At 35.3% G+C, this 23,830-nt stretch overlaps 3 protein-coding genes and 1 long non-coding RNA gene across 5 annotated transcripts; all 4 read left to right on the forward strand.

The window, feature by feature from the left end:
* The first annotated feature begins 410 nt into the window (after nt 1-410).
* Nucleotides 411-5,900, forward strand: LOC121266102 (oxysterol-binding protein-related protein 3A-like). Of its 2 annotated transcripts, none has more exons than XM_041169828.1 (10): nt 411-616; nt 1,260-1,353; nt 1,703-1,819; nt 1,915-1,987; nt 2,070-2,188; nt 2,390-2,511; nt 2,957-3,133; nt 3,547-3,691; nt 4,522-4,700; nt 5,580-5,900. In XM_041169828.1, the coding sequence occupies exons 1-10, from the start codon at nt 519-521 to the stop codon at nt 5,818-5,820; spliced, it is 1,365 nt and encodes a 454-aa protein (XP_041025762.1). In that variant the 5' UTR covers nt 411-518; the 3' UTR covers nt 5,821-5,900. The 2 variants fall into 2 exon arrangements, with proteins under 2 accessions (XP_041025762.1, XP_041025763.1); XM_041169829.1 differs by lacking the exon at nt 5,580-5,900 and adding an exon at nt 5,007-5,180 and having other exon boundaries at nt 417-616; nt 4,522-4,728.
* Nucleotides 5,901-9,393: 3,493 nt separating this feature from the next.
* LOC121266512 (soluble starch synthase 1, chloroplastic/amyloplastic-like) lies at nt 9,394-10,273 on the forward strand. Its single transcript, XM_041170357.1, has 4 exons — nt 9,394-9,527; nt 9,613-9,668; nt 9,787-9,837; nt 10,217-10,273. Exons 1-4 carry the CDS (start codon nt 9,411-9,413, stop codon nt 10,242-10,244), a joined length of 252 nt encoding a protein of 83 aa, XP_041026291.1. The 5' UTR covers nt 9,394-9,410; the 3' UTR covers nt 10,245-10,273.
* A 3,221-nt stretch (nt 10,274-13,494) lies between these two features.
* On the forward strand, nt 13,495-15,218 carry LOC121266117. Its single transcript, XR_005940743.1, has 2 exons — nt 13,495-13,870; nt 14,877-15,218. It is a non-coding gene; the product is annotated as an uncharacterized LOC121266117 (long non-coding RNA).
* Nucleotides 15,219-17,026: 1,808 nt separating this feature from the next.
* LOC121265627 (telomere repeat-binding protein 3-like) lies at nt 17,027-23,018 on the forward strand. Its single transcript, XM_041169317.1, is given in 12 exon segments — nt 17,027-17,233; nt 17,793-17,877; nt 18,674-18,795; nt 18,895-19,732; nt 19,984-20,172; nt 20,278-20,337; nt 20,418-20,497; nt 21,180-21,415; nt 21,593-21,877; nt 21,955-22,018; nt 22,511-22,559; nt 22,562-23,018. Coding segments are annotated over 10 exon segments (1,995 nt in total). The 5' UTR covers nt 17,027-17,233; nt 17,793-17,877; nt 18,674-18,723; the 3' UTR covers nt 22,684-23,018.
* Nucleotides 23,019-23,830: the final 812 nt, after the last annotated feature.

Consider the following 23,830-nt stretch of genomic DNA (forward strand, 5'->3'; position numbering starts at 1 on the left):
TTGTGTCTACGTGGAGGCTCGGGTACGCGGGGGTTCCAAAACCCCGGGTGCAAGTAGACTTTTTGTATTTTAATTACTTGTACACAATTCTTGAGTGTTTAGAATCTTTGATTAATTATTATTATTTTAATGAAAGAATAAACGTAAAAGAAAAAATAACACCAATTTTAATTTTTTACTGGTTAATACGCATCCTTAAAAATTTATAAAATACATTATAAAAGAAAAATTCAGATGTAAAATTAAATTGAGATGATAAAATATTAATAAAATATTATTTTTTAATATTATTATTATTTTAAAATTTAAAAGAATTGAATTATTTATTATATTTTGTATTAAAATTTTAAAAAAATTATAATAATGAATTTAGATGAGTTAAATTTGATTTAAATGTTTTCAAACTTACCATTGCGAGTTTATTAACCTTCACAAATTGAATCTTGTCTGATTCTGCAGTTCCTTTGTTTAACTGCTCCTAGTTTTTTGAGGGAGCAGCTGTGACTAGGGTTCCTGAAATGGCTTCTACGGATCGGAAGCAAGGTAGTGGATTTTTGGCGTCTATCGCTGCCAGTCTGACGAATTTCGGTTCCGCCATGACCAAATCAGTCAACGGGTACAACCATCGCTCTAATTTGATCTTTAGCTAGAATTTTCTTATTTTTCTTTCAATTCTTGACTTGATTTGCTATGATCAACTTAGTAGTGTGCCTTGAATTTTCTGTGCCGGTCATTTCATTTTCGTACTCATTATTATAATTACACTGTTAACAATTTAAGAATATTGATAGAGCCTTTTAAACAAGCGCTAATCCTTAGTAGTTTGAATGCCTCTTTTATCATTTGTGTACCTAATCCTGGACGTGCAAGGAATCGAGACGGGGAGTGGTGACCCCTATCAGCTTGAGCCCCCTAGGTCTTGCTCCTAAAAACTGAAGCTGAAATAATTGTTACATAGACTTTATGAGTGCTTTAAGTAGCACTCGTATTATGGGAGAATGACTATCATATGTCTATTTATTTTGGAATCACACACTTTGTGGTTCGTTTCCTTATTTTATCCTTTCACTTCATGCCCCTTCTTTCTTACATGTTCATGTACTGCGATTTGGCTTTTTATAAGTTCTTGCTGATAATGGTGAAAGGATTTATCATTTTGGTTTGCTAATGTGTGAGTAGAAAAGCTCACCATGTGCATCGACTACACAAGTTCCATGCGTTGAACCCATTTTGACAAGATATTTTCTTATGCTATACAGGTTACTGGGTCATGAAGGCCTGGAAGTTGTTAATCCGGAAGGAGGCACTGAAGATTCTGAAGAAGAAGCAAAAAGAGGCAGATGGAGACAGGAGGTACACTACTTTCTGCATTATGCTGGTCCTATCTTACATATATTCAGTAGAAAATAGAGGAGCCAATTCCCAAGTGCATTGGTTATAATATGGTGTTGAACTTATTAAAAAAAATATGGTGTTGAACTCATATGTGGTAATGTTTAACTTCGAAATATTAAGTAAAGCTGCACCTTGTTGCATTTGAGACCTTTTAAGCAGCTAAAAAAATATGGAGTTGTGTTATTGATAGTTATGTGATGTAATAATGAGATAGTTAATTTAATAACAGAATTAATAGAAGTAGTCTTTTTCATGTAAGTTATGTGTAGGCATACATCTCATTTCTCAACATTGTTTTTTTTAATAGGATCAGGATGGTTATTGGAAAATGATGCAAAAGTATATAGGCGCTGATGTCACATCATTGGTGACACTTCCGGTACTTATTTTTGAGCCAATGTCCATGCTGCAGAAAATGGCGGAGGTTTGTGTTAATTGTGTTTTAGCTGCATTGCCGGAAGCTTTTTCTTTATTTCATGCTGTTGATGAAAATTAAAAATTCTTGAATGCTCATTACAGCTTATGGAATACTCCTATCTGTTAGATCTGGCAGATGAATGTGAGGATCCCTACATGCGATTGGTGTATGCAAGTAAGCATTCTTTTGCTTATTTCACTCTGGAAATGTGTGCACGTGCATGTGTGATCTGGGACTTATATTTCACTGGTTGCAGCATCATGGTTTATTTCTGTCTATTATGCAATCCAAAGAACCTGGAAGCCATTTAATCCAATCCTTGGTGAGACTTACGAAATGGTTAATCACGGCGGCATTACATTTATAGCAGAACAGGTAAGTTTTCTGAGTATCTAGTCTTTTTTGTCATGATGCTTTCTGGAAGTAGAAGTTTTTTAATCTGTGATTGATGTGTGGATATTATTGATGAGTGGATATTGATGGGTGACGGGTAGTTTTTCAATTCTCATCTAGTTAGAGCTGCAATGTCTATGCTACCTGGTTTTAATATGCTCCACAAATTAATTTTCCCTTCAGGTTAGTCATCACCCTCCAATAAGTGCTGGGCATGCTGAGAATGAACATTTCATTTATGACATAACTTCGAAGGTGAAAACCAAATTTTTAGGGAACTCACTTGACATCTATCCTCTTGGAAGGTAAGCATCTTTGCTTTGTTAGCTATATTGCCATAATTTTGTTTTGAAAATTCTACTATCTTATGCCAGTTCGTCAAACTCGATAATATAAAATGCTTCATGTTACTACAACAAATTTGAGGTTGGTTTCACTGTACTTACTATGCTTTTAAGAAAAGGTTGGGTATAAACATCACCCCTTGAGTACTTTGTGTTCAAGTGGGAGTTATTGTCCTAGTTTTCACTTCACCAGGAACTGAAAACATATTCCATTTGACTGTCAAGTGGAAATGTGTGATTGTATTTTGTACAATTCTGTTGGGTAAATCTTTTCATAGTGGTTACATTTTTTGTTCTTATTATCAAGCTAGCATTATCTTAAGCAATGACTTCTTCTCAACATATTAATTTGTGTAAAAAGCTCCATGACTAGTTTGCTTAACTTTTAGTACATGTTTGGATGCAGGACACGAGTAACACTCAAAAGAGATGGTGTAGTCCTAGGTTTGGTACCTCCTCCAACAAAAGTCAACAACTTAATCTTTGGGCGAACTTGGGTTGACTCACCAGGGGAGATGATCTTGACGAATTTTACCACTGGAGACAAAGTTGTGCTGTATTTTCAACCATGTGGCTGGTTTGGGTATGACTTATTTCCTTTCAAGTGGTTTTGATTTCTCCTGCTGGCATACATATAGTGCAGATATAGCATACTGAATGTCTATGCTACAAACTGGCCTTATGTGAACAGTTTTCCATGCAAGAGGCAAGAGTTGTTTTCTCCTTTTGTTGCCAGTAGTACGCTTGTCTCCCTCCTTCCGTAGCAGCGTGTCTCTCAAGAAATGCCATATGGGCCTACTTGCATTATTTATTTCCTGTGTGCTAATAGTCTCTCCAAATCATGCCTGGATACACTTAATACACACAGGATGGGTTGACCGGTATAGAAGCTTGATTGTTGCTTTAAGAATTCTTTGACTGGGATTATATCTGTAGTTCATCACTCAATGTATGCTCTTTGATTTTCATTCCTAACTTGACTGGCATTTTCTGCAGAGCTGGTCGCTACGAAGTGGATGGATATGTATATAATGCTGCTGAGGAACCCAAGATTCTGATGACTGGAAAGTGGAATGAGTCAATGAGTTATCAACCCTGTGACCTGGAAGGGGAGCCGCTTCCTGGCACTGAACTGAAAGAGGTTAGCTCTTCAAATATTCCTGGCTCTTATCTAAAAAAATATTCTCGGCTCTTTGTTATCAGTTGACTGGTTACATGGATGCCTTGCTAATGTTTTAGTAGTATGCCCCTTTAGCCATGCAGTATGTGTGCAAAGTCTGTGGGCTGTAACACCTTTTTGGTGCTTCTTGCCTCACTAGACCTTGAGCTTGTTTCTTGTTATAGATAGCGATATGAAAACACGGCTAGTCATTGAGGCAGATATCGATCATTCTTTGGTGGTGTCAACGTGGGGTTTAATGTCATTTCAATGGTTTTGCCTCTAATAACATTGGCTATATATCTTTTTATTCTTTTGTTACCTATTAAAAAACAAAAAAGTTAAAAACATCCTTTTGGTGTTGCCATGGCCATCAGTTTGGGCCTTGGCCTCTAGGTATTGATAATTATTGGTGGCGATGATGTTCTTATTGCCTGTATATTTTATAAGGCTATTGAAGTTGTCTAGATGCAAATAATTTGATATTCCGATTTGTGTGCTGCCAAAATTTTGATGTTTTAAACCATGTGCACACGCACGGGGAACACACACAATATAGTTTATTAAATTGAAACGAAACGGTATCTTTAAAAAAGAATCAGGCATAGCTCTCTTATAGTCTAACATGCAATTCTGTTGTGGTTTTGAGAATTTGTCGATTGTGATACCTAGTCTAACATGAGATTTTCTCATGACATATATATAGCTCGATGAGATGATTTTTAATATGTGGCAGTTGTTTGTCATAAGCTTTTCTGGTAGAACTAGGCATGCAAATAATTTCGGGATTATGCAACTGTTCCATTCTGCAGGCTTGGAGAGTTGCTGATGCTCCGGAAAATGACAAATTCCAGTATACACATTTTGCACACAAGTTAAACAGCTTTGACACTGCTCCCAATAAGGTATTGAAATCAGATTCTCGTCTGCGTCCTGATAGATATGCACTCGAGAAGGGTGACCTATCACAAGCTGGTTTTGAAAAGAGCAGGTCAGATCCCCTCTCTCTCTCTCTCACACACACACACACACGCACACACACTAATAGTTTATGAATAATGCTACTATGCCTCTTCAATTTGTCCCTCATTTTGACTGCTCATGCATTTAATTTTTTTTTTTAAATTTTTTTTCTTAGTGGTTAAGGAAGTGACTATTAGTTTTTTTTTATTTTTTTTAAAATGTTTAAACATATTTAAAAAAATGTTTGAAATAAAAAGTAAAAAAAAAAAAAAAAGTGCAGTTTGCATTAGGGGCACACCAAGTGGGTAAATTGAGGAGGCATAGTAGCACTATTTATAGTTATAGACTACTAATGATAATTGTGGACTCTGTCTGTCAGAAAAAGGAAAAAAAAAATTTGGAGTCTACCAGTGTTCACCAATGGGCCAATGGCGGTGCTGTGCTAATGTGTTGGGTCCTCTGATTTTAGACTAGCACAACACATGCACGCTGTTGGCCATCTACACTATGCTTGGTGCTCTGTGTGTTAAGCGATTGACTGACCATCATTGACATGGATCCAGTTGCTATCATTTTTCTTACACAGAAGTAAATAACCGGGGGGGAGGGGGGATTCATTGACATTAGGGACAGAGGATGGCAAGAACTGTTATGTCAACTGTTACCCATTGTAGAGTGAGAACATGCTTCTTATGTTTTTCTTTTTTTGAAGTCTGCCTATTCTCCACTCACCGAAACAATGGGATCTCAATAGAAGTGTTTTCATTGAAATTTATTGGAAGAGAGTGAGAATTCTATACTCATGGGGTGAAGTTTTTTATTGGTGAATGGATTATGTGCTTATTCTTTCTAGCCGAGAGGGGAAAATAATTCTATTCTTTTTTTTGTTTGGCTGTTCTTTCTTCAGACTGGAGGAGAGGCAAAGGAGTGAAAAGAGAAACAGAGAGGCTAATGGGCATGAGTTCACTCCAAGATGGTTTGACCTTACCAGTGAAATCAGTCCTACACCTTGGGGTGACTTGGAAGTATACAGTTTCAATGGCAAATACGCTGAACACCGGGCTGCTGCTGTTGATAGCGTCCATGAGACTGACATTACATCAACAGAGTTCAACCCCTGGCAGTACCAAAATTTGGCCAATCAATGAATGATATATTTTATTATATGTATTCTTCCCCTTGTGTGTTTAGCGGCTGCTAATATTGTCGCTGAAATTTCAAAATTTTATATGCACTGTCGCTTTTTCCAATAATTTTGTTTTTTGTTTTTTTGTTTTTTTTCCTTCAATTGCCATTACCCTGGCCTTAGTTGCCATGTGTCTGAAGTCTGAAGATATATTATCCTTGGAAAAATTATATTTTTCTTCACGAGTTATATCTATTTGCAATATGTTTTTTTTTCTTTTTTATTTATTTATCTGCAATATGTATTCTATGATACAAAAAATTATAATTTACATTTTCAACTGTTAAAAATTTTGTGAAATTTATACTTTAAACTAACAAAAAATTCGTAATATACATCTTCTAATAAGATTTCAGTAAACAAAAGGATAAAAGAAAATAACTTCCACAAAATTTAATAAAATGGCAACAAACCTATGTTGACGTAGGGTACACAATCCATAATATCCATGTCACTTATGGATGGTTTGGATATAAAATCATTTCATTATTACAATTTTTTTAAATTTTAAAATAATAATAATATTAAAAAATTATATTTTAATAATATTTATTCAACTTATCTAAAACTATTTTATCTCACAATCCAGATAGATATTTTATCGTTATCACCGATTTCCTTTCCGTCTTATCCTATTTTTCACCTTCTCAAGTTCATTCTCCCTACTCTGCCGCCCGACTCTCTCTCTTTATTGTCGAAAAACACCCCAACTACGTCTCAAGGTAGCGCAGAAGCTGCCACCAGCCACTTCAAACAGCGCCGGACACCACTCCACAAACACCCATCGATCCACTGCACCACCTCCTTCGTGAAAAGGTGGTCTCAAAGGTCTTAATCTTTGTATAAACTTGGTTTTGTGGTTTTGTTAACACATGCAATCAACATTTATATGGTAATACAAAGATCTTCCCCCCTCTCTATCTGTCTGCGCATTAGCAGCAAGACCAGGAAGACATGGCCATCGGAGAGAAGCCATTGAAGAGAGAGGTAACTGAGAATGTGAGCTAGCTGAGAATTGGTGCCATGGCGGATGGCTTGCTGGCTAGCTGAAGAAAAATGGAGTTGCAGGGAGAGAGAAAAAGAGACTTTGGTATGTTGATGCATGCAATTCGTTGACGCATGCAATTCTCAGCGTACAATGCTTCTGCAGCCACCAATTCGATTCATTAAGAAACTAGTCTAGAAAGCTGGAGAAGTACTTTCTGTAAATAAAATGTGGCTAACAGCTAAAAAAAAAAAAAAAAAAAAAAGGATTTAATCAAAGTTAAGTACGGTTCGGATAATGAGTTAAGATGATATGAATTGAGATGAGAATTAAAAGTTGAATAAAATGTTGTTAGAATATTATTTTTTGAATTATTTATTATATTTTATGTGAGAATTTATAAAAATTATAATAATTAGATGAGATGAGTTGACATTATTCAAATTAGGCCTTAGAGTTATGTTACGCACACGAACCTGTGCACATGTATACACAAATAGCGAAATCAATGCTCATGTGAACAGTACCTTATGGCAAGAGCCTGATGGCACAAGGGTCCAAGACCCATTTCTCCAAAACGGAGAACTTGGGTTCAACCCCCCTTCCCTAATGTATCAAACAAAAAAATAAAAATGCTCATGTGAATAGTATTGCATATGAAAGACTGAGAAAAAAAATTTGAAAACCTGACTTCGAATCTGACTCCGCTTCGACTAACGGAGTTAGAGTCGGAAGTGTCGCCGGATTGACTCTGGCTCCAATGCGATCTGACCCTCCAACTCTGACTCTGATATCGTACATATGTTATAAAAATAGATGTATTTATCTATATATTGATCATATATACTAGTATAGTTATATAACTAGAATTTATATAGTTAAATTCAATAATATCTTGGTATGAGCTAATTATTATTAAATAATATACTTATTAATATAAATGGAATAAATTGACTAATAATAGTTTAGTATATGTAAATATCATAGTATTACTACCATGTATGTAATACTAATGTATAATAACGCTAGTATAATAACATGTAATACTAAGTCTAGTATATAGATAACGTAGAAATAAGTTAGACACTAGTATAAATAGTATAATGAGTTAATAACATGTAATCCTATAGTATAATAACATGTAATTATCAATAATCAATACTATAGTACAAGTATAAATACTAACAATTTTATTTAAACACTTAGTACAAGTCTATTTATAATAATGTATAATAATACTATAGTACATGTAATACTAATGTATGATAACACTAATATAATAAATTCTATTTAAACACAATAAGTACAAGTCTATTTAAATAGTAATTGTTAATAATCATTACTAACAATTAAATTGAGTGATGAAAAGAATTATAAAAACCATAAATAAAAAAACTTATGGCTACAAAAAGGATTAAAATTAATTCAGGGTTTGGTTTAAGGCTTAGGAAAAAAAAACCAAAATAGGGTTTAAGGGAAAAAAGAGAGGGTTTAGAAGCCTAAAGCCCTGGCAGCCCAGCTCAAAAGGACCAAAACAGAGTCAAAACAACGTCGTTTGATCAATGGAAACTTCCAACATAGCCAAAGACCAAGTAAAACAACGCCGTTTAACATTGTTAGGATTCCCCCCACCCCCCCCCCCCCCCCGCTCCCCCAACCTTATATCATTTGGTACACCCTTTTCACTTTAGAAAATGATATCCGTAGGAGACTTTGCATAGGGATTGCGCATGGACGTCTACATGGAAAATAAACGATTCGTTTCGCATGAACTATCCATTCGGCTTCCCTCTTCCATCTCCCTCTTCCATTCAAATCATCTCACTTTCTTCCATTAGTTCTTCATTCTCACTGTCCTCCATCTTTGAAGTGCAGCCAAGAGCTAAGATGGGTTTAGAGCCCGAGAGCCATCTCCCTCCTTCCTCCGTGTCGCGACCCAAGAGTCTGAGAGCCATCTCTATCCCACGAAGGTACTCTCTCTCTCTCTCTCTCACTCACTCACTCACACTCTCTCTCTCTCTCTCTCTCTAAGGTTGATTCCGTTTGTTCTTATTTACTTGTTAGCTATTTTCTAATCAGTCTATCACATAACCCTGAAAAATGTCTACTTAGACTCAGTCTTCGTAGCATAACTTCTATTATCCCTCTTATTTGTTAGAATTGAACTTTGTAGATTGGGTTTATTGGGAGACTGGACTACCAGAAATGCATCGACTTGATTCGGTCGGCAATTCCAGAATTAATGGAAGACGATGTACAATTTGTAAGTGAATCTTTGGATAAGATTTTCAAATAATTTGGCGCCACGTTGAAGTCATGCTTCCTTTACATTGCTCGAGCTTTCTATATGCTTGGCTCTGGGGATCCGATGTTTGAAGATTGAATGAGAGCAATTGATTGCAGTTGTTTTTTATATGATTTTTTTTTTGGGTAGCAATTGCTTGGCTCTAGGTTGGATTTAATGTCCCAATTTCTCATAAGATAACTGCAGGATATTTTAGAATTTCTTTTTCATGGTTTATATGTTCCTTCAAGATATGACTTCACCAACTCATTGTGGTTTTGGAATGATCAACCGTGACACACTATTGATGCCCTCAAGGTTTGAGCCCTGTGGGCTAAATCAATTGTATGCAATGAGATATGGAACTATGCCTATGGTTCATGACACTGAGGGACACAAAGTAAGTCTAAACAACTAAGAAATTGATTGCAGTTGTTTTTTACATGGATTATTTCTACTCAATCCTCCTCTTTTATTTGTCTCAGGATATTGTAAAAAAATTCAATCCATATGCTCAGGAAGGCAAAGGTGAAGGTACAGGGTATGTATGCCTCTTTTGAGCTTTTGGCTGAATGATTTTTTTTATTTTTTTACAATGAGAGAAAAAGGAAATGTAAAACATCTGAACTTCACACTCAGACTTTCCCAATTATACACAGATGTAGGATAATAGAAGGGGCCTCTTCTAGATTAATGCAGGACAAATTCAGGTATTAAGTTATAATGCAGTAATCATTGTCACCAAGTTCTAGTTTTATAGCCAATATTTCCTGGACCATTTGGTAATTTTACAATTATGTGGTGGACCGTTTGGTTGTTATTGGAAATTGAGACTTGGGGTTTGGTCTGAGTCCATCTTTAATTCATTCCCTTTCATCATAAATGGGCAGGGCATATTATGTCCAAATATTATAGTGCTTTATTATTGAAGGTCAGAAGACATCAATTTGCTTGCTATTTTCTATAGCTTATAATTTATACCAATTATTTCAACGAATACTTGTATTTTCTTGTACAGTTCATTTCACTTGGTTTTTTGCAGTGTGGCAAAGAGAAAAAGAACTGGTGTGTTTGCATTTTTTTGTACAGTTCATTTCACTTGAGAATAAACCAATAGCATCTTATGTGTTTGCCATTAAAACTCATAGCCAAATGATTTGTGGGGTTGGATGGCCAACAATTATATAAATTAACTTGCTTTGCTAACATGAAGTTTGTTTTTAATGGTTGCATGCCTAAATCATGGATTAGAAGTTTACTTGGGCAAATAGTAGTAGGGGTGTAACCGGTCCGGTCTGGTCCGATTTTTTGATTTTTTTAAATATAAAAAACATATAATAAAGTATTACTTCTTATGATAAAATGTTATTAATAATTTAATATATATATTATGTTTAAAGCATATGATTAATTAAATTTTCATCTTTAAGATTAAACTTTTATTTTATAAATTATAATAACATTATCTTATATATAATTGTATTAATAACATATGATCAAACAAATTATAATATGAAATTATTTCATATATGATATATAATTATATATATTATATATAAAAATGTAATATATAATTATATATTATATATAAAACTTATATATATAAATATTTTGTATAGTATATAAAATTAATTTATATATATATATATTTCTTTTCAACCGGTCTGGTCCAGTTTCAGAAACTATGGAATTGAAACCGGATCGGATCTGGCCGATTTTCATAATATAGAAACCGGTTCTGGACCAGACCGGTTCAAAACCGGACCAACTAGTCCGGTCCGGACTGGTTTTCCGGTTTAAATTTACACCCCTAAATAGTAGTGAAGTTAGAGAAAAACAATTGGTAAAGATAAAAGCTGACTTGCATCGGAAGGGGGAAATGCTTCAGAAAAGATGAGAATTGTGAAGAAGGAGTTGAAAGTCCACAACAAAGATGTTGAAATTGGAAGACAACAAGCATACATCCGGCATGAATGCACACTACTTCGTGTCTATTGGTTTATTACCATACAAATAAACATGTACTTCATACAATCAAGATGAAACCCTACTTAATGGAAACTTTGTACATTGTATGTTAGGGACTATTTGGAATGTTGTGTATTACAAAACTATTTGGAATGTTGTGTGTTATGGAACTATTTGAAATGTTGTTATGTACTATGAGAATATGTCATTGGACACATGTTGATTTATAGAACCACAAAAAAGCTTCTTTCATTTGTAGAAAGTGAGAAATCTTATATAACAAAATATTTATCATTTTTTTTCAATCACTTGCTCACAATTCACATATTGCAATCACTCACTGACATATTGTTTACAATCACAATACCAAAAGAGAAAATATACTCAATAGATCTTGAAATCATAAACCAAAATCCTCAAGATCTAGCTGTGCTCCAACCTCATTATCCAACTGACTTCCATCCACCCCAAGATGCATCTGTGAAGATAATAACACAAAGTTTAGCAGTTATAAACTAGAGATGAAACAAAATCAAGTACCACAATATGAAGTAGAGATGAAACAAAATGTAATCATCAAGTACACTTTCTTGAATCGTAATCACTGGTTCGCCAAATTGGGTTTCACTAGAGTCAAAAATCTCGAGGATGTTTTAATTGTTATTATTATTATTATTATTATTATTATTATATATATATAAAAAAAAAAGAGTCAGGGCCCCATGTCTATGAGTGACCCCTACCCTGAGTTTTATTAGAAAACCCTCATGTGTCGCAGAGGAACACCGTGGTGACAAAACAATCTCTCAACAACAAAACCTCATGTCTCTCTAATAAAAAGGAATTCCCAAACGATCCATACGAATCAAACCTTGTAAACGGGTTTGTACTACTTTCGAACCAACAAAATCTGTGTTAACTCCATGCGAACCTTCATTTGCCAAAAAATCTGCTACCATATTTGCTTCCCGAAAAATGTGCCTAAACCGTGCATTAATCTCATTTGCAAGCTCTTTAATCTCCTCCCAAAAGTCCCAAAGAAACCAAAGTCGACAAATCCCGGATGCGATCCAATTCATGACAACCGCTGAATCCAATTAGACTAAAACATCCCGAATCCCCAAACGTTTACATATTCGAAGGCCATCGAGTAAAGCTCAACATTCGGCAATAGTATTAGATGCAAAGCCATATGAATGCACCAAATCTCGGGGATGTTTCCATGTGACTAATACCAAAAAAGTAGATGAAAGTATACTTTGTTGATGGATTTGCGGTATGAGGTATTATAGGAGATACGTGCTCCTTCCCTTTCTCCATCTATCTAGAAAATAGTAATGAGAATCTAGTAAACTCATCAAACCTACTAGTTCAGGTATAAGGCTCTTTGAGCTGACATAACAATGATTCTAATGACATATATCAAATTTATGGATGCAGAAGTTTTTGTAAAACTACACCAAGAATAAGGAACATAAATTTTTTTTTATAAGTAAAATAAGGAACATAAATAAAAGAAGAATAGCTAATGATAAGATTGCAAAATGGATAAGCTCACAAGACCTGCTTAAAAAGTACTCTGTTGTACTATGCATAAAGTCATCAAACCATCTCCAAGGGCCTACAAATAAAATCACAAGTTCAAAGGAGGAAGTGTAGCTTTGAAAATAAATGCTCAGAATAAATAAATGACAACCACAGCTCAGGAAAATGACCATTATCGTAAGATCACAATACAAGATTCGGATCACATTATTCAAATAAAAATAGAACTGAGAAAACAAAAATCTAAATTCAAACTCGTCAAAATCAAAACATTAACATGGAATGTTTCCATAAGGATTCCTGGAAAAAAAATTAAAAAAATGTGGAAACCGTTTCGTTTCTCAGCGCAGATCTATAGCATTCCTTTAATCGAGACAAAAAAAAAAAAATCAAATCCCATATGAACTAACAAAACCAACACCTTTGGAAATCACTACAAATTAGGAGCATCATATCTATTAATAAATTTTTAAAACAAAAACGCAACCATTTGGACAGAAACAAAAGAATCATAAAGGATAAACAAGTTGAGAGATTACTGACCTTGGGTGGCGGAGGAGTGCAACGCAGCTCAGTTGAGGAACGGGTCGCGGAGGAACAACAAATTTGAATGGGTTTCAGAAATGGGTTACGAAAATCAGTGTTTTTGAGTGAATGACAAGGAAATGCAATTCTTTTATATGAATAATGAACACCTCTGTTTGTTTGAGTTTCACCTTCCCAGTTCAGTTTGCGGGCAATTGTCATCTCTTTTTTTTTTTTTAGTTGTACTTGACGTGGCACAAAGACTCATTCATGCGCATTCCCTACACCAACTTACCTGCTCATAGAAGAACTGTTTCACTTTTGGCCTTTTCTCTTGAGTCTTCTCATACACGGTCACTGTCCTTGTCCCTTGTCGTCGTCCACCATTGCTCCTCACCACTGGGTCCTTTTTCACCCCTGGTGCGACCTCATCTCACTTGAGTCTAAGTCTAGTCTCTCAGAAATCTCATTGCCCCTGCCCCTTTGTCGTCGGCCACCATTGCTTCTCGCTGTGGACTCCTTCTCCACCCCACGACATGACCTCATTTCAAGGATTTCTAAGTTTCAAAACTCTTAACCCTAAGTACCTCACCCTCTGCTTGAGCCACCTTTTCCCAGCCCACTGTCTCTCGTTCTCTCTCTTCTCTCTCTTCTCTTACAGTGCGACCATCCCTCCTACCCCTCTTCGTTCACCACCGATTCACGGTAAGTTGCTTTTTGGTTCATTTTTTGAAATTTGGTTGATTTTGCTTTTTTTTTTGCTTCCAAATTTGGGGTTTGCTTGCAAGCCCAAAGACGATTCTAGATTTTTGGTTCACCATGGTCCACAATAAGTCCCTCCATTTCCCCTTGCCATGTTGGTTCTGATTGTGTGGTTGCTATCTTAGTAATCTATAAGACATGAGTAGGCAATAGTTACATGTGCACATACACACAAGAAAATAGATTTATATAATCTGGCCATACAGAGGGAGTAGTTTTGCTCTGACATGAGATGCCTTATCTTGCCTCCAAGTATGCAGATTGTTTTTTTTTTTTTTTCCGTATAGGTGCCTCCAAGCATGTAGGTAGAAATAATTGATAATTTCCAGCAATAGGATTCACAGGGAAATCATCAACCGTTTTGGATTTCAAGTCGAAGCTAGAACGGTATTTGTTAGACGATATTGATGTTCATACAGAGAGTTTCGATATTTTAATTTGGTGGAATGTCAACTTCACCAAATATCCAATTCTTGCTCTAATGGCAAGATATATCTTTGGTCATTCCGATCATCACCATAGCATTTGAGTAAGCATTTAGCGCATGAGGTTGTGTCCTTGATCCGTTTTGAAGTTCTATAACTCTTAGAACTGTAGAGGCTCTTGTGTGTGCACAAAACTAGTTGAAGTTCATTCCTATATGTTTGAGTCAAAGTTATTCATATACAATTGATGATGTGGATAGCTATAAGTTAGACTCAAGTAATATATTTCAAAATTTGTTTTTTTAGTTTTTGTTATATATCTTGATTTTTTCATTTTGTGATAGTAATTTCTTATATTTTAACATCTTCATGTAGTACAACAAGCATACTACATGAAGATGATTGAGTTTGAGATGCATTTGTGAAATTATGTAATTGTTGTTTGTTTAATTTTATTTCCTTAATTTTATAAAAATATGTAGACTTATTTTATTTCTTCACTAATCTTATCCTTTTTTCTTCAGGTACAACTTGGAATGACACTTAGAGTTTGGTTCTTTTATTGTTAACTTGTTGGAAATTTGTAATGGAAACATTTAATTTGGTTGGCACAAAAAAATTGTTTTGTTGGTGTTAGGTTCTTTTGTTGTTGGAATGAGAACTTAGAAAATATTGGTTGTTGCAGTTGGGAAAAAATAACATTATGATGGATGATGGGTTGGTTAGATAATTTGGGAGACTGGTTGTGTTTTAGCACAACTTGAAGCCCTAGATATTTGGTTTTGTTTGTTGTTGGAATGAGAATATGTAATTGGCTTTAATTTGTGTTGTTGGTTATATAACTTATATTTTAGTTTTGGCTTGTATTACTTTTTGAGTGAATGATTTGTTTTTTTTTTTTTAAATATTTTAATTTGGCTTGTAAGCTATTATAAATCGGCAGTGATTAGTTGTAGTTTTAGTTATGTTTTTTGTTTAACTTGTAGCTAAGTTTTTCAGTTTTGGTTATGTTTTTAGTAAAGTTAAGTAAATAGCAATGAATAATTTAATTTTAGATTGTAATGTTTTAAAAATTGAAATTCAAAAGTTCACAAATTTTTTTTTTTTAAATAGGATAATTATGAAACTAAATCCGATTAAAAGATATACAAGTTAGAGTCGAATGTCAAATTCAACTTCCAATAAAGTTAGAATTAGAATCAAATTTAAGAAATTCCGACTCGGACTTACTAGATGCTCTACCCTAGAAATAATTAATTATTTAGAATAAGAGTAATGATATACACATAACACATTGTATAATATATTGTATAATAATATTATAAAATGAGAATATTTTTATAAAATAATGTTATTTTTATAAGATGTTTTATAAAAATATATCTTATTTAAAATATAGTTATATAAAGTATTGTAAAAAATATTATGTATAAATTATTTTTCTTAAAAATAAATAAATTACTTCAGAGAAATATCTCAGTACTTGTCCTTTTTCCGAGCAAAATTTGATTAGAAATATGCAAAACCTGCAAGGTTGAAGAAGCTCAATCCCCCACCCCGATGTTCTTGGCGAGCCGCTTTCCGAAAGGGAAGAGGCCAGACCGCCACCGGGGCCCACCGTCGACGGGATTACTCAGTACGAAACCTTTTACAGTGGGCCAGCCGCGCGGCATCAACCTCTCGCCATCCATCGGTCTCCGACTCTCTCTCTATGCTTTTCTGTTGTCCTCTGATCACCACACATACAAATCCACCCTTATCCACCCTCCAAGGTTTTATGTCCATTAATGCCCTGTCTTCGGTTTTCCCTTCGTCATCTTTACGACACACCTACACTACAGATTCATCAGTCCGCATCTTTCTTGCACTTTGGGTTCGGACTGCTTATAAAAATCATGCACTGCTCCTATCTCTACTCTAGAGTTCTATAACAGAACTCTCGAAATGACGGACGTGATCTTCTACCACTTTTCTTGCCACATTGACGCTAGAACATGTTTTCGACCACTTCACACAGATTCATCCAACATGTTTATTGGAGAAGGTTTTGGATTCTGTATGTCCACCCATATTCGAAACTTAGGGAAGGGAAATTAATTGGGAGTGCAATCTCTTGCAAAATCAACGACATTCCTGTTCAGAGCGTTCAACTTTTCAACAATAAAATAAAACGGCCAATATATTACAAAAGAAAGCACTTGAAGTCTTGAACATCTTCTCTCTAAAAAAAAATAATGGGCTACCGATTCGAATTTTTTTCAAACAAATGATGTTGGCTTAATTAACTGTGAGCTGCATAGATTTGAAATATGCCAAATTCACAAACCCTATTTCTAATGAAAAGTTGGAGGAGAATATTATAATGAAATTAACAAACAGTATATGTGCTTTGTGCATCATATATATGTTAGGCCATATATGTGATCTCTCAAGAATGTGATCAGATGCTTTTTGTAGAATCCAAACTTGCAAAAAATGGAATGTGATCAGATGCTTTTTGTAGAATCCAAACTTGCAATAAAGTTTACATTTTTTGCATACGGTATACAGGTACTAGAAAAAGTTAAAAAGACGGGGGAAAAAGGGAGGAATAATTGCTTGTCCTAGAAGCTCCTTGCCCAAAAGTTTCTCAATTCGAAACCCAAATTACCCGGTGTATATTTACGTGAACGAGATAAGATGGACCCAAAATGTGTGGAGAGACTTCCACGTGGCGGACATAGGACTCATACGGAGAGGAGTGGATCACCCATAGCGGAGGAACTGGTCCAAGTGTAGCCGGTAAAACGTACACCAAGCCAAGTTACCGGTTAGGGCCAGTTATAGTTACGAGGATCAAACTTCAAAGTTTAAAAGGCCTTGGGGGTTTAAGCTTTGAGAGGTTGGGTGGTTCTTTGGGGTTTTTTTTTTTTTTAATGATCAGACAGAACCCAGTTTGATAGGTGTGAATTTTATTTTATTTTTCGTTCCGATGAAAAACTTTGATGAATCTGGCAGGTGTTCCTTCGTCAAGTTAGGATCCAGATCATACCTTTTGTTTTTACATTTGTTTTTTGGTCTTCAAATTCCACCAATTTCATCGTTGTTTTGGGTCATCTCTCATTTTGTTTTCTGAAATTGTTGCAATACTCTTCTTCTTCCATTTTAAAGGAAAGACTCATGCTTTATAGCCCCCCCTCTCTCTCTCTCTCTCTCTCTCTCTCTCTCTCTGTAATATGAAAACGTTTAAAATGTCTGATTTCGTCAGAAGTTGTTCCCGTAAGGGTTTAGGGGTATCCCAAAACCCGTTTTGGGAAAAATGGGAAAAAAATGAAGTATTTTTACCGCCATTATTTTTTTATGTGTTTGAAGGTTCTCCTAGGGTATTTACTGATGTGTTTTGGCTTTCTTTTTCTTTTCCCTAATATAATTGTTAATGCAGTTTCTGTTTGGATTTACAGAGACTATATATGTCCTTGGCTCAGGTGGGCATAAATTGTCCTCGATGATGGGGTGAAGTGGGGTTGCTCGAATACCTATTTAAATGTAAGTCTTTTTGTTTACTTCCAACGGACCATGTAAGATATTAATTTTCTTTAGTTTATTATTCAATCGCTGGCATAAATTTTTTATTAGTCCTATTCTATGATGCTGCTCTATCTCTGGTTATTTTTTTGAACTTTGCTTGGATCAGCATCCTAAGATGGTGATGATTTGAGCGAATTTCATATTTCTCTTTTTGTTTCAAGAGTAAAGCAGCATTTGGCTGCACAAATTTTTTATTGCAAATATTTATTTGCTTGGGACTTGGGAGATTTTTTAAATTCATTGGTGAATGAGGAATTTAAATGAAATTTGGATTGAGAACTGGTCCAAGATGTGCAAGATGATATTTGCATCTTGCATCGTTTCCAAGTCTATTGGTAAATGTTATCGTGAACCTTTATAGCACATAGCATTTTTTTTTTATCTTGCTCTTTTCTTCATGGATTAGGAGTCCAAATATTTGAGTTCAATTTGTTTCTGAATTAAAAAGTTTCTAGTGATTAGTGTTCTTTTTTAATGATTGGGATGCCTTTTTAAGTTTTTTTATATTTGTTTTGGTTTTGTTGACAGTCATGCCCTTACTGAAGTAGTGTGTCTTGAGCCTTTTGTGTTGACGGGCTGTACTGCTAGTTGCTATTTTCAAAATATTGATTTTGACATAGAAAATGCTTCTAGTACCAATTGTGTTCCCTAGTTAACATCATTGAAAAGTTCTTCTGGATGTTCTCATGTTACTATCGGCATTGTTTTTATATTCAGTGTCTGACAGGCCCTGATGGTGTCTTTTGTTCCACAGAGTCTTATTCCGGCTGTCTTCATATTCAGAATGCTCTTTATTTTTACCTAATGAGGAGTTTGGAGTACAATTTCGCTGGCTACCAGGTTCCTGTGATTCCTCGAGCTTCAAGATCAGCGAGGGTAAACAATTACTACCATTCCAAGTTGCCTATTGACCAATTTTTGCATGGAAATGGTCAGTTTCCTGATTTTATAAACGTTTTTAATCCCTGGTTTTAGGGTAGGGGACCAATCAGAAAGAAGTGTGGGGGCAATCAGATACGAGCGTTTGAAATTTTAGCTAGTGTAGCGGGCACTTTATTGCAAGAGAGTGAAAGCTCTGTTCCGACCAATGCTGCTTGTGTAAAGGATTCACACCACATTCTGTATTCCAACATTAAGAGAGACAGGGGGGATGAAGGAGAATCTTTAAAGAAAGACCCTTGTCGTCATGGAAATTGCAGTGATAAATCCTTTGCCCATTCTCCAGGTTTGCAAGAACACCATAAAAGCTACAGAGTGAATGGGTTTTCCTGTGCTCGGGACAATCATATGCTTGAGATTGATTCTACATCAAATACTTATGGCCAGTCAGAGATGATATTCTTTGCTGAGAAATGGGCCACTGTGAGTAGCACAAGTAACTGTGGATGTTCCTCAAGCAGTATACTCGGTGATTCCCCTTGCTTTGGGGATCATTTTGAAGACAAAGTAGGATGCGTGTTTGAGGGGAAGTTAGGAGCTGAATCATATGAAAGTAAAGGTAAAAAAGATGGAATTCCATGTGTTATTGGCAGTTCAGAGGATCTGATGAAACTGGACATGGAACCTCATGCCCGGGTTGGTTCAGAAAGTGATGCAAAGGCATCTTTGTTGAGGGACTGCATAAGTCATGGTCCTTTTCCAAAGCATTGTGATAATTTGAAAGTAGTTAGTAGAGATGACGACGAAAACTCTGTTCAGTGTACTCAACCCAGCACCATATCAAAGTTCTCTAGGCCACCACCAGATATTGAAGAGAGGAGAATAAAGAAACTTACTGCTGCTAGACAGTGGAGACAATCTCAAAATCTGAAGGGTAGGGGTTTATTTTAGAATTTGTAATTTGCTTAATGTTATAGCCTATGCACCGTTAGCATGAAAATTAGGTCTTATGATACAGTCCATTGAATTCCATGTTGTAATAGGACTTTTTGATGTGAAGTTTATGAGGATGGGAATTCCATTTTTGTACATGTCATTTTAGTATCATAGACCAACTTTTTTGTTTATTTTTTATAGTTTAATGACTAATTAACAGTAGTGTTCAATTCTGGGATGACATGCCAGGTGGAAAAATGAAGCCAATGTATTGCAATGGGACATACTATCATATAGATGAAAGATCTCAGAATGTCTATCCTTTCAAGAAGAGGAAGTTCTATAGTCAAAGCCCACTATGCCCATCTGATGGCGGATTCCACCATGAAGACATTAGCAGTTTTCCCAAAAAGAGAAATTGTGACAACCGTTCAGCAGGTGCAACAATGCATGGATCCCTGCATTCCTTTTTAATCTCCATTTGTGTTTAGGCTTTTGGTATATAGACAGTTTTAACTGAATATCCATGGCTCTTATATGCAGCAATTGGAGCATCATCCTCAGTAACAGGTCAAGTACATCCTGAGTCCAAGGGTTGTAATGGTAGAAAAGCTTGTCATGTAGTGAACTATAGGATCTGCTCCCACTTACGAGGTTCTTATGCATTTGTATTTGTTATTCAGTGAAGCTCAGCATTAAGTCTTTCAAGGTCCCAGAGCTCTTTATAGAGATTCCTGCAACTGCAACTGTTGGTTCATTGAAGGTATGCCATATTGCCCGATATCATTGAGATTACTTAATATGCTTCAATATTTTTTTCCTTTTTTTTTTTCAAAAGAGGCAAACAAAGGATATGGGCACAAATACAGTGAGTGCCAAACTATACCCGGAGTTTGAGGTGCTCATTTTTGGGGTGTGCTTGGGGCTTACACTTAATGGGGACAAATTTAGGAATCAGTACTTAATATTAATATTTTTGCATTCTTTCTCCCTTCATTTTATTTGTCTTCTACATCTCATGTCAGGTCTTTTTTGTCTTGGGCAAAAAGTAGATCCTATCTTCTTTTTTTTTTTTTTTTTTTTTTTTTTTTTTTTTTTTTTCTTGTATTAGAAATTGTTGTCAGCACGAGAGGATTAGTACCTTCATAACTGTCGATAGACAATGCATTTTCTTTTTTAAAACTTACTGTGGGAAATAAACTGGCTATGGATGTTTCATTTGAGCTCTGGTTGTTCACGTATTAACAGCATTGCATAACAGGATGAAGATTAGCATCATCTAACAACAATAATGAGCGTCTTATAGTTGAATGGCTGGTTCTCTGGTTTAGTTAATATTGCTTGGGGCATTTCCTGTAACACTTGGGATGGAGGCAAAAAAATCCATGTGGGTGATATGTTTCCATTTGATTGTTTTTTAATCTGATTTTTGTTCTTTTCGTTAGAGGACAGTTATGGAGGCAATGACTACTGTACTTGGAAATGGACTGCATGTTGGAATCCTGCTTCAGGGAAAGATGGTCAGAGACGACAACAAAACCCTACTTCAGACTGGGATCTCTCAAGATCAGAAGCGTCAGAACTTGGGCTTTATATTGGAGCCCAGACACACCCAAATCATACCACCTGCGTGTACTGAAGATCCTTCTTTGTCTGGTGGCACGTCTCATGGGATTTCCAGGTAACAACATCGGATGGCTCAACTTTACGAATAACACCATCTTTTGTTGCCCTTTTGCCTCAGTGTTTTTTTCTTTTTCTTTTTTTTTTTTTTTTTTTTTTTTTTTTTTTTTTTTTTTTTTTTTTGAAGTTTGTGAATTAGAGAGTTTATATTGTCAATTTATAATTGCCTCCCCAGATCTGGAGCATCTTATGTCTCCCCAGATCCTCTGTTGAATTTGAGCAGTTGTGTTGAAAGCAACCTCAACATAGTTCCCTCCCTTGCTGATATTTTAACTGGCAATAACTTGCCAGAGACCCAGGCCTTAGTTGCAGTTCCATCAAGCAGGACAGAGGCATTGGCTGTGGTTCCCTTTCATAGGAAATCACATTCTGAATATGTACAGCGCCGAATCAGGAGACCTTTCTCTGTTTCAGAAGTAGAAGCATTGGTTCAGGCAGTTGAGAAACTTGGAACTGGAAGGTTTGTTCATGGTTACCCTTGTTGCTTAGGTTCAGAATGTGAGTTGCATCTTATTAAGCACTTCACTTGGGTTGCAGGTGGCGTGATGTTAAATTGCGAGCTTTTGATAGTGCAAATCATCGGACTTATGTGGATTTGAAGGTGAGTGATTCATCTGAGTTTGTAGACTTAGGTGAGCGGTTCATTTGAAAGTTCCGGCACATCCCGGTGTGTTTTTTTGTTTTGTTTTGTTAATATTGTAGTGGTAGAATGCCCTTTAGGGAGTTTGACTGTGTTTAACCATTTGATGATGCAACCACACATCTCACCCTCCTCCATCCCTCTTGTCTTCATTCTACCTACCATTTTATATGCGGGTTTCTTTTACTTTCAGATCTATTATTTTCCTGTTTATTATTTGTAATATTGTAGCACTTTCTAGAAGAGATGCCAGGATATTGCCACTTTTGGGTTTAGTTTTTTTGCCATAACCTATCTAATTTTTGCCAAATTTTCTGCTGTGGGAGTTGAAACTTAGCTTAGATGTGCAGTTGTTGAGCTACCTACAAGGCTTTGATTACGTCATTCCATGCTATTGTAAATTTATTGCATATTGTTGTGCCAATGAAATGATATGTTGGTATAACGGTGCAGGATAAATGGAAGACATTAGTGCACACAGCAAGAATCTCCCCTCAGCAGAGGAGGGAGAGCCTGTTCCCCAAGTACTTTTAGACAGGGTGCTAGCTACCCATGCCTACTGGTCACAGCATCAGACTAGGCAAGGCAACAGCTCAAAACAGCTTTCTGAGGGCTTGGCTTCTTGAGAAATACAAAGGAGCGTGTAGATCAGAAGAAAGGGTAAGAGTTCAGATCTGTTGTTATTTGTTCATTACTATGTAAAAGATCAATTATATCTCCTTCTCCATGGGAAGGGATTGGTCCTCTCTGTACATGATTTGTTGAAGAAGTGCCAACAATGCCTAAGAGAAATGACAAAGTAGATCAGTGTTAATCTCTGGGTTGTAAAAAGTTGATGATGTCTTGCTGCTAGCAATTGTGTTGTAGATTCTCAAGTGTTGTCGTTCTCTATTGTATATTATACTATTTTAAGTCCATGTCTATGTCCATGTCTATGTCAAAGGAGCTGTATTTTCACTGACCCTGAAATCTTTTAGCGTGTATGTTGATGGATGCCTAAAAACTCAAACAAACTCAAAAACTCCTGTAAACCGAAACAAAGTCCACTCTCTACTCTTTTAGTCTTTATTTGAAACCATGAATCCACCGCCCACGGTTTCCTCATTGCAGGGAAAAATAGCCTACACATTAACACAAGGACTCATACTCAAACGACTCCTAGTATTCCTATCTAGTCGCTGCACTCACGTGTATTAATAGTGATATCTATATGAGAAAATTATTTTTTTAATAATAAATCCTACATTTTCTAAAAAAATAATAAAAAATTACGAGACTTATATATCCTATGACTGTATCTAATATTACACTGACTTGGTCAACGACCGAGGCATGTTTGTTGAATTTGTATGTTTGCTATTCCAATAAAATTCTTAATTTATCTTGTCACCCAAAATTTGCAATTATTAAATTAAAAAGGTCGAAGTTTTATAATATAATTGTGTACCATTTTTATGAACTGATCTTTTGCAACCATAGTATTTGATTACATTTTATCGTATTTTAAAAAATTATAAGTATCCATGCTACAAAATCTTGAAATTTAATTTGAAAATAAAAAGGCATTATATATATATATATATATATATATTAGAGTATCGTATAAATTGTAAAGAAAATTGAAAATAATTATTTTAATTGAAAATAATTATTTAATTTTTGATCGATTCAGATTGAATTGGCTAATTGTCGGAATCAAATTAATTTGTTTTATTTATTTATTTATCTATTATAAATATCGTATAATACTATAAGGAAAACACTATGTCTACA

Source organism: Juglans microcarpa x Juglans regia, chromosome 5D (genome assembly GCF_004785595.1).
Source record: "Juglans microcarpa x Juglans regia isolate MS1-56 chromosome 5D, Jm3101_v1.0, whole genome shotgun sequence".
NCBI classification, from domain to species: domain Eukaryota; kingdom Viridiplantae; phylum Streptophyta; class Magnoliopsida; order Fagales; family Juglandaceae; genus Juglans; species Juglans microcarpa x Juglans regia.

Coding starts and splice junctions, on each gene's coding strand:
- LOC121266102 (XM_041169828.1), top strand. CDS start 519: ATGGCTTCTACGGATCGGAAGCAAGGTAGTGGATTTTTGGCGTCTATC. Junction 2,512..2,956: donor GACATCTATCCTCTTGGAAG/GTAAGCATCTTT, acceptor GTTTGGATGCAG/GACACGAGTAACACTCAAAA. Junction 3,134..3,546: donor CAACCATGTGGCTGGTTTGG/GTATGACTTATT, acceptor CATTTTCTGCAG/AGCTGGTCGCTACGAAGTGG.
- LOC121266512 (XM_041170357.1), top strand. CDS start 9,411: ATGATCAACCGTGACACACTATTGATGCCCTCAAGGTTTGAGCCCTGT. Junction 9,528..9,612: donor ATGACACTGAGGGACACAAA/GTAAGTCTAAAC, acceptor TATTTGTCTCAG/GATATTGTAAAAAAATTCAA. Junction 9,669..9,786: donor GGCAAAGGTGAAGGTACAGG/GTATGTATGCCT, acceptor AATTATACACAG/ATGTAGGATAATAGAAGGGG.